Genomic DNA, 19786 nt, shown 5'->3' with positions numbered 1-19786 from the left:
CTTGTGTGCACTCGGATCCTCAGAGTTCCGCGACACCGTAACACAGCTCTCACATTAATGTTCTAGTCCTAGTCTATTTTATTTTTCTCTTAACTCACATTAATACAATATTCTTGATGAAATATAAATTCAATTTGAATTAAAAATATGTATTATAGGTATCCTACAACAAAACTCAGCTCGGACTCCTCGCGGTGAGCATGCTATAACCCTCTTACTCCCCTGCAGTAGTCTTGAGAGCTTGCTGGAAACGGGAGCATACGTCATCTGCGCGAGACAGTCATGCCCGCTGGTTTCTGTGGTCTGAGTTTTCCTTGTTGGATGCCAATAACTTTGTGACTCACGTTAAAAACAGTGTATGATAGTGTAAGCCATACTATATTAACTCATATTATTGGAATGAATGTTGATATCATGTACTATATTTATAAAATATTGTTACATTTAAAATAAGGTTCATATGTATGTATCAACCCAAAGGGAAAAGAAGCGCTGGATGACTAAAGAAGACGTGATCAGCCGTAAAACACTTGATCTCGGAATAGGCAAACTGCCTAAACTGTATATTTGATGATGATGATGATGATGATGATGATGATGTTTAATGTTATGTTTTATTTAACGACGCTCGCAACTGCAGAGGTTATATCAGCGTCGCTGGATGTGCCGAAATTTTGTCCCGCAGAAGTTCTTTTACATGCCAGTAAATCTACTGACATGAGCCTGTCGCATTTAAGCACACTTAAATGCCATCGACCTGCCCCGGGATCGAACCCGCAACCTTGGGCATAGAAGGCCAGCACTATACCAACTCGCCAACCAGGTGGTGATTGATGATGATGATGATGATGATGATGATGATGATGATGTTAGTACAGATATGGAAATAACATTTGGAACTCCCTTACTGTACAAGTTTCGCTTACAACACACTGCTCATGTGGAGTAAACAAGAGCACCTGTATATATTATGCTACTTGTGGACAGTCGTGTGAAATTGTTGCCTACAAACAGGTGGACTCCCATCAAAACTTGCTCCAAATTTTAATTCCGTATCTGTACAAGGTGGGTCAAAGAAATGGGTGATTTTAATTTTGTTGTTGGTAGTACATGGATTATTTTAATAGGCGTAGATTCATTGACATTGTTTAGCTTGATTGCTACATTAAACATGGTGCATTGGACTGATGGGCAACGAGGATTTGCTGTAAAATCTTATTATCTAAATAGTCAACGCGCAGAAGCTGCTTGTAGGGAGTCTCACCGCCACTTTCAACTCTGTCGTCATGATCTTGTGCCATCTTCACATGTGATTAAAATCTGGGTTCGCAATTTAGAAGAAACAGACTCAGCACTAAAGAAGAAACCTCCGGGTAAAGAAAAAACTGTTTGGACTCCTGAAAATATTGAGACAGAGTTGCTTTGGTGGGTAACTCAACACATTCAGTCCAGAGACATGCTCTGGCATTTAACATGTGTACAACGAAACTGAATAAAGATTCAATATTTCACCCATACAAATTGCAAATTTTGCATAAATTAAATCAACAGAACTTAGATTATCATGTCATTTTTTGTGAACGATTTTGAATGAGATCGAAAATGATGCTCTTTCCAATTTATGGATGTCTGATGAAGCATTTGAAGGATATATATAATAATAAATAAAGTTAATTTAATACAATATCTAAAATTTCATTTCACTATTTAAAAATCTCCCGTTTCTTTGGCCCACCCTGTATTTTAATAGACATACAGCCTAATCATATAAATCTGCCCATATAGTGGTCAGCATATCTGATTGCGAAACTAGTAGGCAGGATCTTGTCCTGGTTGACGTTTTTTTTGGGGTTCTTCCTCAACCCTTTAAGAGCAAAGGCTGGAATTCCAGGCTCATTTCACTGTCGTTATCACCATCTTCATCCACCCTGCCTACTTTCATGCTCATGTCATCCTATCATACGAGGCAAACAGAATCCAACCTAATGGGTGCCCCAACCTCAGAACAGGATTCTTCATCACAATCGTAAAAAAAAAGTAGGCAGAGGTGCTAATGGCTATGTGCTAATATGTGCAGCATTAGAAAAGAAAGAAAAAAAAGACAGGAACTATTTCGGCCTTATCTACATTTATCTGGAACAAAAAGTATACTATAAGTAGTGATAAAATTATTTATATTGATGAACAGCCAAATATTAAATATAAAATAAACGTGTACACGCTTACTTATTTTATCTTTTTATTCCTTCATACAAAAATTTGCAAAAGTATAAAAGTACAAAACATGCTAAGTCCTTAAACATTCGACATCTTACAGTAAAATAATTTAAATACTGGTATCAAAGTTTTCCAATTTAACTAGCTAAGGTAAAAATCATGTCATTGGAACAAACAACATAAATTATGGAACCTTAATACATTGTTTTTAAGTAACTTCTGATTGCTGAACAATCTATTTACAAATTTATTTAATAAATGTTTCGAGTATTATTATCATATAATTTTATATCAGAACAATAAACGGCAACCTTCATAAACAGCACGCATCCAAATACCTACAGCATGAGCACCAGGGTCAGGCATTAAAAGTGGGAGATTAGTGCTATCACTAGCCTTCCCGATCAGAGCCTTCTTGCCTATAGTTTCCTTAGCTTCATCTTCAGCTGCGGCAGCAGCTTTTCCTAATGCTTCTAACTGATCATCTGGATTCAACGTCAATGCAGCTTCCAATGCAAAGGCTGCACTGCTTAGAGAATCCAGCATTGTTCTATCTCCTATTTCTGCTCGTCCGTAACGCATAACAGCGGCAATGCCTTCCCGAAGAGCTTCCAGCCAAGTCTGTGCATTCACTGGATCATTTTCATTCTTTTTTTGAAATGCCTGTAATGAGAAAAAATCATCTTTTCTTTTTGCTTCTATTATGTCTGGCGTCCCCAGAATGCTTTGATAAATTTTTGGGAGATGGCTCTACATATAAAAATAAATAAAATCCATAAATTGAAAAATCGCACAGTATAAGAGTGATTTCACAAATTCATGATAAGTTGCACATGTACTTCCTCTGAGAAACTTTGTGAGGTAGTTCTACATATAGAAAAAATAAAATCTCTCTTAACCAATGGGGCCAGGCAAGTTCCGGATACGAGATTTTTCCAGATAATTGATTAAGTATTTAAAAAAATTATACTCCATTTTATTTCATGGAGTGCAGTTCGGTGGCTCCTTTGAACACCCACTTATAGATTTATGACTTCCTACACAAACAACTCTGACAATTCCATCCTGTACCCTCGTCCCAACATTGCAGTTGCCACAATCCTGGTGACCCTCGAAATGAGACTGACGTGATTCTTGGAATTCGGAAAAGATACGGCAACTCTGCCTCCACGTGGAATTGACGGGAGCCTGTCGATTCTTCTGAACGAGGGTTGTGATTGGTTACTAACAGGAGAAGACAAGATTTCCGTCACAGTAAGGAAGACATTTATTTATGACAACCAATTAGTCAGGGGCAGTAGAAGGTCTGTCGGCAAAGTCCTTTCTATGAAACTGCACTCCATGAAATAAAATGGAGTATACCTGTTCATATTTTATGATGCCAACTTGTTGAAACTGCAGTCATATGAAGCTTATTTCTCAGTCACCATAACTAAATAACATAAAACTGTGTGGATTTTCTTTATTAAAATACATCATACAACACAAAAATGGACTAATTTTCGGTTCGAATAATCACTGAACATAAAATTCGTGCGATCTTCCTAATGTGGCAACACTGATGGCCCAGGCTGTGGCAATCCATCCATGCATTCTTTTGTGCCTGATAATAATGGACAGGGAGATTCTTTCCTTTTTTGAAACAACTTGAATTTCAGTATTTTCCCATCACTGTCAATGTCCCTTTGTGGGTACCCGCAGCATTTCTGCATACACAACAGTTACACGATCATTGTTTTGTTTGAACCCATGGGGGAGGTTTCTGTCGCACACGCCAGTGTTGTTGTAGGAAGACACCTCCATAATAAACTAGTCCCGTTGGCATCATATATTTGTTTCACACTAACATTACTCTCAGACACAATTTTCTGGAACTGATTAATAAACTGATCTGCGGACACTTTGTTGCCACTCCTTTGTTCACCAGACATGTCTAGTTTTCGGATTCCATGTCTCTCTTTGAATCTATTGAGCCATTCGAAAAAAAATTCACACTCGTCTTGCAGTTTCATTTTCTGGTATAATTCCTTGACTTTTTCTTGTAGCATCGGCCCCGAAATGCACATTCCCTCAGATCTTTTAATTACGAACCACTTGTATAGAACATGATCCAATTCTTCACAATGAGACTGATGTACAGTTTTCCGATTTTCCGCAACTTTCGTAGATTCATTGTTACTTATGAATCACCGAAGTTGATTGCCTTATTTCTTTACATCGTATAAAGTTGAACTTCCAACTTTATATTCGTCCATTAATTTGGATCTACTAACTCCTCTCTCTATTTTCTCGAGTAATTCAAGCTTTTGCTTCAGTGTGAGAAAATTCCTCTTGCGCTTAGCAGTAGTAGCCATGATGCTATCACACGAATGAAACTTTACACACTATAGGAACAGAAAATATCACAATTTCCTATTTAGACTCGTCCAACACCCCTCGAAATGGGCGAGTTCAAGTGGTAAATTTGAAGACATTGTCTCTTTGTAAGACCCAAGCGGCAAGTTACTGACACTACCCGATCTACCCCAGAGACATAACAGGTTTTATGCCTATATTTTCACGAGTAAACAATGTAAAGAGTAAACATAATATGCGGCATGTATGATCCACAAAAACCACTTACATCTTCGTCCGACTCTTCCCTTTCACATGAATGACTATTTTTTTTCCCTAGCCAAAAGTGTCGTTGTTTTGGTATTTTCGGTTATTTGGGTGCCAGATACGAGGAATTCTACTGTACCTACATAAATGTCCAAAACTGAAGCGCTGAGTTGGATGAGCAAGTATACGTTATGTAGCATATTTCAGAGCAGATATTCGAAATGCTCACAGAACAGGCTTGCTTTAATTTTCTGGTTAATGTACTGCCTTGAAGATGTGTTTCTACATTTATAAGGCAGAAAATGTAATATCATGCACAATGCAGCATCAGCTTATTTTGTGCACTATGTTCCCTGTCATCTTGATCATGTTCGTCCTGGAAAATGGGTAGTCTAGGTGGGCCCATTACATGGTCTCCTCACTCATCATCATGTGCACCACAGCCCAGTTCAGGCCTCGGCCTCCTTAAGGATTTTCCTCCATGACTCCCTATTCCTCGCCTCCGTCCACCAACTCTTAATTCCAAGCCTTCTCAAATCTTCGATTATTCCATCCATCCAACGTAATTTGGGTCTCCCAACACTTCTCCTTCCTTCCTGTTTATATTCCATAACTCGCTTAGTGATTTAATTGTTATCCATTCTCCATACATGTCCGGCCCAACATAATCTTGCGACTTTTATAGCTGTAACAATGTCAGGATCCCCATAAAGTTGATACAACTCATGGTTGTATCTACTTCTCCATTCTCCTCTTTCGTCTATGGGTCCATATATCCTACGCAATATCTTCCTTTCAAACGAGCCCAATTTAATAATATCAGACTGAGACAAGGTTCAGGTTTCACACCCATACATTAACACAGGCCTTACCAATGTTTTATATATTCTACATTTAGATTCAAAGGTAAGCAATTTAGATTTAAAATGTCTTGCAATCCATAGTAGCATTTATTTGTGATCTGTATTCTTCTATTTATCTCTTCGGTCTCCTCACTCAATGGATCTTAATCCATTGAACAGAGACATGTGAAATGTTTACTTTATGCTGTCTCAGTGAATTATTATTAAAACATCAGATTCTTTAAAGTGTGTGACCATTAGCCTAACGCATAGGGCGTTGAAGTACGTATGATGTGTTGAAACATGTATGATGGTCAATGCAGAATCGTGCCCAAGCCCACATATTGAGAAGGGTGGAGCATTTCGAACATGTGTTCTAAAATATTCTACGAGGGGCGTTCCATATTGATTTACACTTTCAAATTTCCCACTATCTGTGGTACACCATTTGGCTTGCCATTACAGTTGCAAGCATGTAGTACAGTGTTCTGCCTGCAGGGCAGCACGATATAGAGTGTAATTCCTGCAAACTACAGCGCATTTTCCCAACTGCTGTCATTACGCGAATGGACAGCATGGAGAGTGATCGTCAAGGACGACATGGTTTCTGTGGAAAGAGAGTGTAAACACTGCAGATATTCACAGGCGATTGGTGGCAGTGTGTGGTAAGCATGTACTGTCACGGAAAACTGTGTACAACTGAGTAGATGGCTGGAAACAACATCAATGGACAAGGAACTAGTTCTGGAAGGAAAGTGACTGTGAAAATGCCAGTCAACATCTCTAGAGTGGAGCGGCATATTCTGGAGAACAGGTGCATCACATTCTCAGAACTGGAGGCGGCCACAGGACTTGCTAGAATCATTCTGCACCACATAGTTCATGAACACCTTAAGATGGGGAAGGTGTCTGCCAGGTGGGTCCCCAAGTCCCTGACTGCAGCACACAGAGAACAGCGCAAGAATGTGAGCAGTGATCTCCTTCAACGCCACAGCCAAGATCCAGAAGACTTCATATCTAAACTCGTGACTGGCGACGAAACTTGGCTCCATTACCATGAGCCAGAGACCAAAGCCCAATCAATACAGTGGAAGAATAAAGGCAGCCCTATGCCAAAGTAGTTCCGAACATCAGTAGGCAAACACATGGCCACAGTCTTTTGGGACAATGATGGAATCATCCTTATTAATTGGCTCGAGCCAGGAACCACCATTAACAGCACGGCATATGTGGTGACCCTTCAGAGCTTGCGTCGTGCAATTCAGAAGAAGCAGCCAGGAAAATGGGCGAAAGGTGTGCTCCTGCAACATGACAATGCTTGTCCCCACACGAGTCGGGCAACCACGACTGTCATTGCTGAAATGGAGTTCCAGATGCTGCCACACCCACCGTGTTCTCTTGACTTGGCCCCTTCTGATTACCACCTAATTGGGGCTTTGAAGAAACCTCTGTGCAGACTTCATTTCCCTGACTTCCAAGAACTGAAAACAGCTGTCTTGACGTGGGTGTGACAAACTCCGAAAACGTGATTCTAGGAGGGCCTAGAGAAGTTGCCACATCAGTGGTGCAAGTGTGTGTACATTGAGAAAGTGGCTGTATCTGACGAGGCACAGAGATTCTAGGTGAGTGTAAAAAAATAAAGTATAATTCAATATGGGACGCCCCTCATACATAAAGAATGCATGTTTATCAAAAAGAGTCAGAAATGCTTCAGTTCTGGACATTTATATATCTAAACTATCTTCATTATTTCTGTATGTACAAGGTTGCCAAAGGAAATATATATGCACCATATCATGTTGTATGTGAACAATTGGGCATTGCTCGTACATCATGCAGTTTTCGATTTACACTTATATGAGCGTTTAAAATTATTTTTATGTGCAGAACCAGCTCGCAAAGCTTGTCAGAGAATTTTTGGGATATTCCGTATTATGTTAGGTCAACAGGTTAAATAAAATGTCTTTGTTAGTAACTTGACTCAGTGTTAAAACGATTATGAAGTCTCTTATTAAATAATACATCTATATTCTCAAAAACATTTCACTTCACAATAATTAATCATTAAAATTAATGAAATTTTACAAAAAAAAATAGTCCATTTCCATCGTAGTAGAATAACTGAATTCAAGTACTTGAATATTATTATTACTTAACAAATGTGCATGATTATACTTAAGTTATAATAAAATGGAACATGTAATCTTTGAGAAATGTTATTAAATACACTGAAACATAAGTTTCATATATCTGTTTTTATCCTTGAACTTCGGAATTTGTGTACTTAAGATTCTAACAGAAGTGACTGAACAGTAATAAGAGAAACTACTTTGGAATCACACATACATTTGACCAATCATCCACATACGACTATGGCGTCATGCTTTGGGCTAGTGCTACAAAATTATTGCTGGTTCGAATCCTCAATGGGGAAATTTTTTTCTCCTGAAATTTCGGCCAGTATATGGAGATGGTGTGCCAGCATTGTGATGAATTTTGGAATCGCAGTGAGAGCGAAAACCAGTTTCATAAACCAACTATAATGGCTGGGGGATCATCATGCTGACCAGACATCCTCTGCTGCATTCATTAGATGATAGTTCACCTTTGCTGAGGCATGTGGACGTGAGACCAGCAGTTGGCCTTGGTCCCTCATGGGCTGTCATGCCATGGATAAATAATTAAATAAACAAGTGAAATATATGAAACAGTGGCGACTGGCTTTATCTCAACAGATTTCAGAAATCTAATCAAAATGAAAAACAAAGGAAAATGGAAGCAACATTCCTGAGAATAAAATCCTTCCGAAATCAAAATGATTTAAATTACTGAAAACAGGCAATGGAATATATTTTTATCTGAATTGCAATGTGTCATTATGAAAGCGAACAATGTAATCATGATTCAGAGAGAGAAAAAAAAACAGGACCAGAATTCGAAGAATATATTAAAATACACATATAAAGGTAATGTAAAACTAGATTAAAGAGCTTCAGCACATAGTCCAAACAAGATTAACAGACACATTAATGATATTAAGTCAGTTTTAAGTATGAAATAAAATTTGATGAAAATCACCTTTGCTGCAGCTGCAAAAAATATGCTATAAAGGGCACCTGCGGTACCACCCATTGTACTTTCAAGAATAGTGCTAATTGTTTCAAGCATGACATATGGTCTGTTTGTTATTAATTTTCCAGACTTGGAAGCACGTTTTATTGCCTCAGCTCCCCGCTTCAAAGTAGTTCCTGTATCTCCATCACCAGCTTCGGCATCAAATTGATTCAGCTGAAATTCACATGCTGAGAGTGCATCGGTGGCAAAGTTTAAAACCTATAGGAGACGGAAATTTCAAATTACTCCAAGAAACTATATACTCATGTACTTATTTTTATAACAATGACAATCAGTAGAGCTATAAACAATTTGGAGAAGCAGTGTGGTGAATTTTTTTTAATTCTTTCAGCATCAATTTCAGCTCTGTGTTTTCATTATATTATATATATGGTAAAAATTAAGTCATAATGTTTATATTAGATTACCTGATTTTGTACATGCTAAAACGTATGACTTTTTTTAGTTCAATTTTTTACAAAGTCATCATATAACCTAGCAATTCTTTCAATCTGAAGAAGTGTTACATGAGATTCCATCAGAAATATACAGGTGAGAAAAATATAATTAAACCCCAAACTGAGAAATAGGAGCACCTTTCGAATGGCTAAAGTGTCAGCTTTCACACTGGTAACCCTGATTTCAATCCAGTAGTTCAAGTGAAATATGTGTGGTGGACAAAGATGATCCTCTATGGTAAATTTTTTAGATATTCCCCGTTTTCCTTACTGGCATTCCACCATTGCCCCACTAATCATCATCTGGCGCTATGCAGATCACCTCCCATTATGCACCAAAGACAATGCTATGGCGTCATTATTCCTTGGGATGTTTGGGTGAATGACCCAAGTCAAATACCCACAATTTATATATTCTGCACCAGAAAAGTTATGTTTATGTTTGTTGATATATTGTTATAAACTTTTGTATCATATATTACAAATAAATGTTCCAATTTAAGATTACTAAATATTATACATCACTTATAGCTACCAAACACGTCGCAACCTTATCTTCCATCATCTTTCAAGATTAAATAGTATAGCGTGTAACAGGAAATAAAATAAAGTGTAATATTTTTAATACTAATAGGCGTTATTTTCTTCTTGAAAAACTGTGATAGTAGAAGCTCGAAATAACGCGATTGTTGGGAGACATAGGCCTAATTCAATATTATAGCTATATGTACTATGGTATATTGGAAGTTGACGTACAGAATGACAATACTTTTACATTTATATTCTTTCATCTACCATTTAATTGCTGCTTCTGGGATGAAGTTGCTTCTCATTACCGTTCTTGGCATGATCAATTATTTGAGTTTATCACTTGCTAAGTATCTTTGTTTTGTGTACTTCACTAATTTGAAACCAGTTTGGAATTCCATGAAGTGCACGAAATTATTCGAAATCAACACATTGTCATGTGGAATTACAATAATATGGGGCTGAAAATACTGTATGACAGGGCTCTTTGTCAACTTGCGATAGGGTTAGTGATAAATTGTAGGCTAATTTACTGAATCTATACAATTAAGAATTTCATTAATAATGGTATTTTCGTCAGGGGACATACTTTTCATTGCGTTATATCCAAATCTGCGGTGTATTGGACCACACTATGCTATATAAGGTTCCTACCGTATTTGAATACATACTTCTTAATAAGCTAAAAGCTGCGTAAAAACACAAAAACTAAATATTAAATCAGTTAAAAAAATTACATAATAATTAATTACGAAATACAGAGTGATCCAGTCGGAAATCGATCGTCATACAACAATAACACTGACAGTAATGCGTTAGGACAAGGCTAGCTTGTACAGATTCAGAAACAAAATTCAGGCGGCCCAAAATTTGTTCCTGGGTCTGTACATACACATGCCAAAGTGCTTTTGTGTGGTCAAGACGTGTTTTTAGCTTTTCTTTGTTCCTGAACAAAACAAGAAGACTCAATTCAAATAGTAGTCTACTCCATTTCACACAGAGTTTCCAGATGGAAACAGAGTCAGTACATAAAATGCGGAAACACTTCAAAGTTCAGCTCCCTTGCATTAGAGTTTCATACTCTTTCACAGCACACAATTTGGTACATAAATTTCGAGAAATAGAAAATGTTGAAGATCAAGCGTACTAACCAAGGAGACTTTGGATGACATTGGCTTTCAACTGCAAAATTCCCATACGAAATAGCCTCGGCACATCTCATAACAAATAGATGTTTCATAATTATGGCTCTGTGCAAAAGCTTACAAAGTTTTAAAACCATATAAAATTACTATGATGCAGGAGTTATAACTAGAGCCCGGAATTTTAGGTACTAAAAGTTAATATTGTTCCTCGCTATAGTTTATAAATATAAAAGCCATGCCCCCCGCTTCTTTGAGATGTAATTCAGTATTTTCCCTTCGGTATCGCTAAAGGTCTCTAATTCTCTTAACCACCACTTACAAACTAGTGCACGATTTACAAGATCATTACCACGCCTCCACTTCTTTCAAATGCCATTATTGTCATTCAGTATTTTCCCTTTGGTATCGTTAAAGGTTTTTAATCCTCTTAACCATCACTTGCAAATTAGCACATGGTTCACAAGATCCATTGCTCAGTCCTTCTGATTCTGTTATCTGTTATTACATATCGGACTCTTGTGAATTAAGCTTAAAACTCTCCTCACAGGCACCATTTCTTTTCATCTACACTCAGTGTCATTCTTAACTTTTAGCACCTAAAATTCCGGGCTCTAGTTATAACCTAGTGATTTTGAACAGAGGGATAAAATGTCTGAATTTAATAATATGTTACAGAATCAGTAGCTGTTGCATTGCATTCACAAGAATGAGATGCTTGCATTGTCAACATGTATCTGCCAATAGTACATACACCGTAAGGGCATAAGAAGTCAATTGCCGAATGGATCACACTGTCATGTAAGTCACATGTTTATTAAAATAATAATAATTTTAAGGTCATATTACTAGAAATGGCTAATTCTACATATTATATAGTAAATATTCAAATTCACTAACCTGAAGAAGTGAAACTGCTGATTTATCTGTTATTTTGGGGCCAGCATTCAACGTTAAAACTCTACCAGCTTCCTCGTCTTCACGAACAGAAGACGAAGGAATACACAGTGGGAGGCCAGTGTCTTGTAGTACTTTGTCCTGTGTCGACACACACGCAGCACAAAGAGTGCGTGGCCATCCTGGTGCTGACGTAGGAGCATCAAGGTACTTCAATATTTCAGGGGTCTTCACCTTCAGAATGGTAATAGAAAATCCAGCTGTTTCCAAAGAAGTAAGGAATGTGCCACAATAGACACGCGATATTTTGTAGCCTTCATTAGTAATTTGCTTTAATGCTTCCATTGTAAACACCTGCTCTTCTAATTTGGAGCTGCCACCCATGTTGTTAATCAGTACTATAATTGGATATGCAGGGTCTAATTCTATACGGGTTCTGGAGTTGGGGTTTAGCATGTGCTCCAGCATGCTATGGACTATTTCAGCAGCTGTTCCCATAGAAATCTTATGTACACCTGGTTCACCATTAATACCAAGTCCAAGTTCGAGCTCATTTTCTCCCAACACAAGACTACCTTTCGACATTCCTCGAAGGAAATTCGTAAGCTTCAGGCCGACACTAATAGTGGCCATATCTGACATTGAGGCACTCCGACATGATGAGAAAATATCTTCCAACGTCTTTCCTTCTTCTGCCATGCCACCTGCCAGCTTATGAATAAGAATAGTTCCTGCAAGACCACGCCGACCTTGTAGTTTCTCAGTGACAGGCATCGAACAATCTTCACCAACTACAATCATCTTTATATTAATGCCTTCATTACGGGCTCTTTCCATTGCAACACCAAAGTTTAATCGATCACCAGTATAATTTTTAACAATCAGCAGTATACCATCAGGATGGTTCTTGGCAAGTTCACGGATGGCACAAAGGATTGTAGATGAAGGCGGGGCTGTGAAGACATCACCAATGACAGCAGCTGTGAGCATGCCCGGTCCAACAAAACTAGCATGAGCAGGCTCGTTGCCAGATCCACCTCCAGAAATTAATTTTACTTTCCCTACCATTTCAGCATGATCTCTACGTATTACAATTCGCTGATTTTCCAATAACACGAGACCTCTATTGGCCATCACCAAACCAAGTAGTGCATCATCAACTGTAGTTGGTACCTCATTTATTAACTTCTTTATTTTTGAAACAGAATGTACACTCCCGTATATACTTGTTTTGGCCAATACTTTTGCTGCCATTTTTCCTGAAAGGAAAGGAGGGGAGAGGACAACCATAAGCAGGATATCTAGCATGCCAAGGAGCTGATAAATATGAAATTATACCACTACAACTGTATACATAAAATGATAGAATTCTTTATCAACAATTTAATCTCTGGGGAAAATATTTTTTAATTGGTTATAGAGATGCTGTATTAAATGTGAGATTCTCTAGTGTTTGTGGAATTTGGATAACGAATTGATATGAGGACTATTCATAAAGTAACTTCCATTTTCATATAGAGTATGCAGTAATTGGTATAGCAATGTCGTCTTTGCAGTAAACATTGTGTGATTCAATTGATTTCGAGCAGTGTTACAAAGAGGATCGTGCAGCTGTTACTTACAGTGCTGCTCGTGTTCAAAATGTGTGCTGTAACTAGAATCCCACCAGCTGTGAGATATACTTGGTGATATGATTTCTTTTGGCGAAAACTGTAAAGCAGCTGAAATCCATCATGTTGTGTTCTGGAGTGTTTTTTTTTTTTTTTTTTTTGCATGACAATGCCAGTCTGCATATTATCCAGTGTACGGTATCCAAACTGCAAAATTTCAACTGAGGTTTGGTCACCCTTCATATAGCCCTGATTTGGCACCTAGTGATTACCATCTTTTCATGCATATCCAGGAGTGACTTGCATCATAGCACTTTGACGATGACGAAGTGTTGCAGTCCAACACTGTAGGTTGGCTTCAGTCACAGACGGGAGACTTTATGACTGTGGTATTCAAAATCTCGTTAAATGCTATGATAAGTGTCACAATTTAGCCAAAACCTATGTAGAAAAATAAATCAACATTTCTAGTTTCAAACTGTTGTAAACAAATCCTTGTAACCATACTGTAGTTCTGTTACAATAAAACAGAAGTTACTTTATGAATACCCGTTGTATTTGGCGAGATTAGTTAAAGGATTCACTATGAACAAATGCCTTACAGTTGGAGAAAACATTGAAAAAATCTCAACAGGTAGGCTGACCAGATTTTTTATGATCCAGCAGGGGACATCGGCAATTTCAAGAAAAACCTTAACTAGTCACTCTCCATTGAAATGTAGAAAATACATGTAACATGTAGATACAATAATAGAACTTTGCACACTAAATTTGTCGAGTATCTTAACTTTTGAATTAAATGCATGGCCACACGTAACTCCTATATATAATTATTGCCACTAAGAATTCAATTTCAGTACTGACACATGCATGGTAGTCTTTCACATTATATTGTACACACTGAACTCTAACACACATATTACAAGTACTTGTCTGAAGAATGTATTTTTTTAAGGATCTGTTCATTTCCATACACCTTCACACTATGTCTTTCACATGAGAAATGAAAGTTTGTTTTCACTTGTAACAAGGCTTTAACTGTTTCAACTTTTATTCTTGACTTTTCATCAGTCCAATTGAGTTCATTGTGGAGAAAAGTCTTTCAACTGATGAATTACTGCCCAGAAGACACATGATTACTGACACTATTTTGAGATTTTCAAATGGAATGGAATTTTTTTTAATGTTGAAAAACATCATACCAATTTTCATCTGTTGGTTTGTTACAAAATTCCTCATTTTTTGAGCTTACTACTTCAAAATGGACGCTGTGGCAGTTCCAATGCTTTTGCGCAACGTGAATGTTAAGATGACCAAAGACAAAAATTGTTAATGTTAATGTTATGTTTTATTTAACGACGCTCGCAACTGCAGAGGTTATATCAGCGTCGCCGGATGTGCTGGAATTTTGTCCCGCACGAGTTCTTTTACATGCCAGTAAATCTACTGACATGAGCCTGTCGCATTTAAGCACACTTAAATGCCATCGACCTGGCCCGGGATCGAACCCGCAACCTTGGGCATAGAAGGCCAGCGCTATACCAACTTGCCAACCAGGTCGACGACAAAAATTGTATCACAGTCTACTATATACAGTCGCGAAGCTTGAGGTGTTTTTTTGCAAATCTCGTGATAAAGCGCTCCAAGTGGTTAGCAACTAGAAACAATAGACTGTCCATGGTCGACTTTGGACTGTGTCGTATTTCTATCGAGTGCTAGCTCGTTGCGTATTAAACATTGATGCTTGTGAAATGTTCGTTATTGGTTGTAATGAAAATGTTAATGGCTAAAATATAATAATTGGAATAATAATATGGGACAAGGAGGAGACGTTTGTAGTGCTATAAATTGTAGCAACAGTAAGAGAAAGAGGCCAGAGTTATCCTTTGTCCGATTTCCGAAAGATTCAGAAAGGTTCCTGGGTTTCCACAAGAATGCTGTGCAGAAACAAAACTCTTAATTTTGAAGTTCTTTGTGACTGTTAGAATACATTATATCCTTAAATTTCACAATGAAATGTTTCAGTCTAACCGAAAGGACATTAGATACCGGTTAAAGTTCTGTCACTTAGGCTGCTAAATTTCCAGAGAAATAAAGGTTAGGTCTACTTTTTTTTTCAGGGGATATATTTTTAATTGTAGCTATTAATTTTGTTATTATTTTTATGTGTTATTTTACTAAAGACGTAGAAAAATTAAGTTTGTTTTAATTAAATTTATTGATCACGTTTTATTTTCAATTCTGGTGGGATTATTATTGCTTAGGCCTATTTTTTTCAAAGGATATGTTTTTAATTATAGCTGTTAATTTTGTTGTTATTTTTATTTGTTGCTTTGCTAGAGACGTAGAAAAAGTCTGTTACAATAAAATTTATTGATCACATTTTATTTCCAATTCTGGTGTGATTATTATTGCTTAACCTCATCCCACTTTGTTAACTACGTAAGCCTACACTACAAGTACCGGTACGGTTAAGTTACTCCATTAATTCATATTTCCATTATTATTGCTATAAAGGGAAATGCAAATTAATATTTATTGGTTTCATAGTTAATTATCGCTATAATCTTGAATGAGTAAATTTCAGTTCGTTTTGCACAAACAAAAATTATATTACTTATTTCTTGCAGGTATCTTCGAGTTTATGGTGGAATTTAATATACTTCATTAAAATAATAAATTAACTTCATGCATTTAATATTTCAATAATGGAAGGAAGGTGTTAATTTTTCAAAAAGAACACGACAACGAAAGTGTAACATATTTTGTTGTCTGCTAGGAGAGAGATCTGCGATGATGAGGCGATAGTAGCGATCCTAGTGGTGGGCAACTACCCATGTTTGCATTTTTACTACATATTGAGCTTCGCGACTGTATATAGTAGACTGTGATTGTATGTTCTTCTCAAAGAGTGCAGAATATATCATACTGTGCTCGCTGGTTCTTCTGTGTTATACTAAAGACCATTCAGAAAAGTGCATGAATCCCAGCAGTTCAATCACGATACTTAAATATTTATGTTTAAAATGTTATCAAAACAAAATCCAAGCTTCTGGGGACAAAATTAATTTCCGGGGACAAAACAGGGGCATTTGCTCTCTGGGGACAGCAACTCAAAACCGGGGACTGTCCCTGGAAATCAGGGACGTCTGGTCAGCCTACCAACAGGCAATCAGCTAAAGCAGGATGTGAACCAAAGCCAGAATATAGACTCAGAGCATGAGTCCAGCTTGCTAATGCCTGAGTTATGCCAGTGTTAAATTAACAAGTTTTAATTACCATTAGTGATGGTAATTAAAGTGTTAAAACGTATGAATCAAGAATGAAGAATTAACTTTCCTCTTCAATTAATTACCCCAGTAATTAAAATAATAGAATCAGTATATCACAAAAATATCTTGCAGAATTCAATGTCGATCATGAAGGTCATAATTATATTTATCACTCCATGTCAAAAAGAAGGTGGATGGGTGAATGGATGATGTTTCTTTAAATTTTGTCAAATTGAACTCTAAATTGAGTCTTCACCACTCCACATTTTGAAATTAGAATAGTGTTCAATAACAGTGGTTTGCCTAACACTTGTCAAAATACACCAACTAAAGTTGACTACCAAAACATCAAGTACAGTACAGCTTTTCCAAAGCACTATAAATATCCCAGAAACCCTTACCAGTACTTTCTTCCTGTTAAAAAAAAAACTTGTAACGGAATGTATTGCAGTGTAGATTCTGTACTACTTAAACTTAACTAAACATTAAAAGAGAAACTTTAATCTCTAAAGCCAACTGTTTACAAGAATTCTGGCATAAACCAGTTATAGGCCTACTCATAGATAGAACCCTGAAATTTTCTGAATGGCTTTTTGCGTGAATATTAATAAAAATAATAATAACTGTCTTCTTGATTCGTGAAGTATTAAGTCACAGTAAATGTTTTTACATTAGCGAAATTTACCGAAATTTGATTAATGTGATGTTTTCCGCGAAATTTCACATCTCTTAGCCATTTTTACGACATTTCACACGCAATAATTTATTTTTTAAGAGTTGATAGTCAGGTGTTACTTTCAGACTACTTATGCCTGTAATCAATTTGTAAAATATATTAAAAAGGTAAAAGTGTCATATGCTTGATATGTTATTGAGAATCAAGGATGTTAAATGTTATGTTTTATTTCACAACGCTCGCAACTGCAGAGGTTATATCAGCATCGCCAGATGTGCCGGAATTTTGTCCCGCAGAAGTTCTTTTACATGCCAATAAATCTACTGACATGAGCCTGTCGCATTTAAGCACATTTAAATGCCATCGACCTGGCCCGGGATCGAACCCGCAACCTTGGGCATAGAAGGCCAGCACTATACCAACTCGCCAACCAGGTCAACGAGAATCAAGGAAGAACTCAGTCAATTTAAAGTGTTGTGTGAAGAAATTGTGGGTGCCACGTTCAAATGTCGACAGTGAGCATGTAATTTCCTTGCAAGTTATGGAAATATCTTTACTTGACCAATGTTTCTTCAGAAATAGTTAAATTAATATTTTGGTTCTGCGTGTGACTAAGATTGCATAATTTGTGCTATGTGTATTGAGCAATATAGGCCTATGCAATTTTAAACTGGCCTCAAGTGTGTAATGATTTTACGGACATATTTACAACAGTGTCTACATAATAAAATACTTTTTTCTCTGTCATAACTGTGGTTGCAGTCTACAGTAAAATTAAGTATTTATTCGCACCTCATATATTACTTCAGTAACAAAAAAATAAACAAACAAACCATTAAACTTAGTTCATATGTATAATCAATCTCGCATTGCATAAAACTAACAAGACAGTGAGTTCTTCTCACAAAAAAGATTCTCATATCCTAATAAATCCTTAAATGTTATCCCATGATATAATTTACTGTACATGAAATAAATTTGTTAATAAGACCCTAATAAAATTCTGAAAATTCAGTAATATGTTTTTTTTACTACAGCATAGGCCTAGATCATAACACAATTATAAAATAATCGATTAAATGGCGATCTTACTCGTGTTAATTATGTAAGCATGTGTGGCTTATAACTGTTTCGGTGTTACTTGACACCATCCTCAGAGCCTACTAGATCTCTGCGCTATCTCAACTTCGCTGCCTGTGTGTGGGTGCGTTCGTGTGATGAAGAGTTGTGTCAAATAGTGTGTGTGTTCTGAAATTGATCTGTGTGTTGAGAATTTGATTAGGGTGTGTTTTATATATATAGGAAAAATATAAGTTAGTCTAACAATTCTACTGATTTTACCCGCAGTTATGGTCGACATTTCTAATAGGCCTGTAATGAATTAGAACAGTACTGCTTTCATTTTGTGGTTTATTTTAAGTGTTTAAGTGATTTGTCATGTGCTATGTACAAGTGCACGAAGTTATGCTTACAAGCAACTGCGTCTTGCATATACTCAAAATTGTCTGAGAATGTCCCCTTTTCTGCTGTTCGCCTTCCTAAATATTGTACAGATCTACCAAAAAGAAAAGTCAGTAGACTATTTTAACCATCAATTCATTCAATCATATTCTTATATCGACTAACAATTGGGTGTATACACAGATGGGAATGTCAGCTGAAAACTATTTCCATCGCGACGCATCTTTCCCTACCTCCTTAATTTCGAATTCGGACACATCCGGGCTTGTCATGTAATAATTATTTGATTATGATCAGAATCCTATAGATTCAAAATCCCCTATATCCACTTTCACAAATTAAAGGATTTTGACATTAACTAGTGGCAAATAGAGGGAATTTTCAATCTAATAGTGACTAACCTTTTACTTTAAATTTAGTGGCTTTTTGAATTCAAACTATATAAATCATTAGAATTCATTCTTAGCAGCAGTATGTGGGCTTATTTCGGTTCTTAACAAGATGGTCTTTAGGAGGTTTTGAATCTAGAGGATTCAAAGATGCAAACACATGCTATATTTGTTTTTCGGGAAATAAAATAATCACTCATTAATCAAGCCCCATCACTATATGTAACTTCCCGTAACTGACTTCCAAAATATCAATAAAATACGTAATTTGTCTCACATGACCCATCGTGAGCAGGGAGTGAGCAGAAGACATTAGGATAGATATCATACTAGTTTAATTTCTGTAACTGCAAAACATAGTTAAAACAACCACGAATTATTGAAAACAATCGTACATATACTTACTAGGAAATGATTTGTAGAATCAAAAGCTTAACGCCGCCAAGTCACGGACTTAAAAAACATAAACACATTCTTGACAACATAACAAGTAACAACTGTCTTATTTTCTTTCCATCCGTCCATGAATCACGCACAATGTGCGTTTTTCACTTCATCATTACTTGGAAATTACTTATT

At 36.7% G+C, this 19786-nt stretch overlaps 1 protein-coding gene across 5 annotated transcripts in view; it reads right to left on the bottom strand.

The window, feature by feature from the left end:
• BHD (folliculin) overlaps positions 1-19751 on the bottom strand; it is a 42921-nt gene extending 23170 nt beyond the window's left edge. For 2 of the 5 annotated variants that reach the window (XR_011335826.1, XR_011335827.1), the window contains exons 1-3: positions 19613-19751; positions 11803-13058; positions 8739-8993 (exon numbers count right to left, since the gene is read on the bottom strand). Coding sequence is in view for 1 of the 5 variants with exons in the window: in XM_069845280.1 (XP_069701381.1) it covers positions 2509-2880; positions 8739-8993; positions 11803-13053 (1878 nt within the window). In the remaining 4 variants the exon portion in view is untranslated. Of the gene's footprint in view, positions 1-2222; positions 2881-8738; positions 8994-11802; positions 13059-19612 lie in introns of those variants that run through there. The other 3 variants (XM_069845280.1, XM_069845282.1, XM_069845283.1) reach the window with 3 other exon arrangements.
• Positions 19752-19786: the final 35 nt, after the last annotated feature.

This window comes from Periplaneta americana, chromosome 14 (genome assembly GCF_040183065.1).
Source record: "Periplaneta americana isolate PAMFEO1 chromosome 14, P.americana_PAMFEO1_priV1, whole genome shotgun sequence".
Taxonomy (NCBI): domain Eukaryota; kingdom Metazoa; phylum Arthropoda; class Insecta; order Blattodea; family Blattidae; genus Periplaneta; species Periplaneta americana.
The sequence above is the reverse complement of the archived record's forward strand: the minus strand, read 5'-3'. Positions and strand labels throughout refer to the sequence as shown.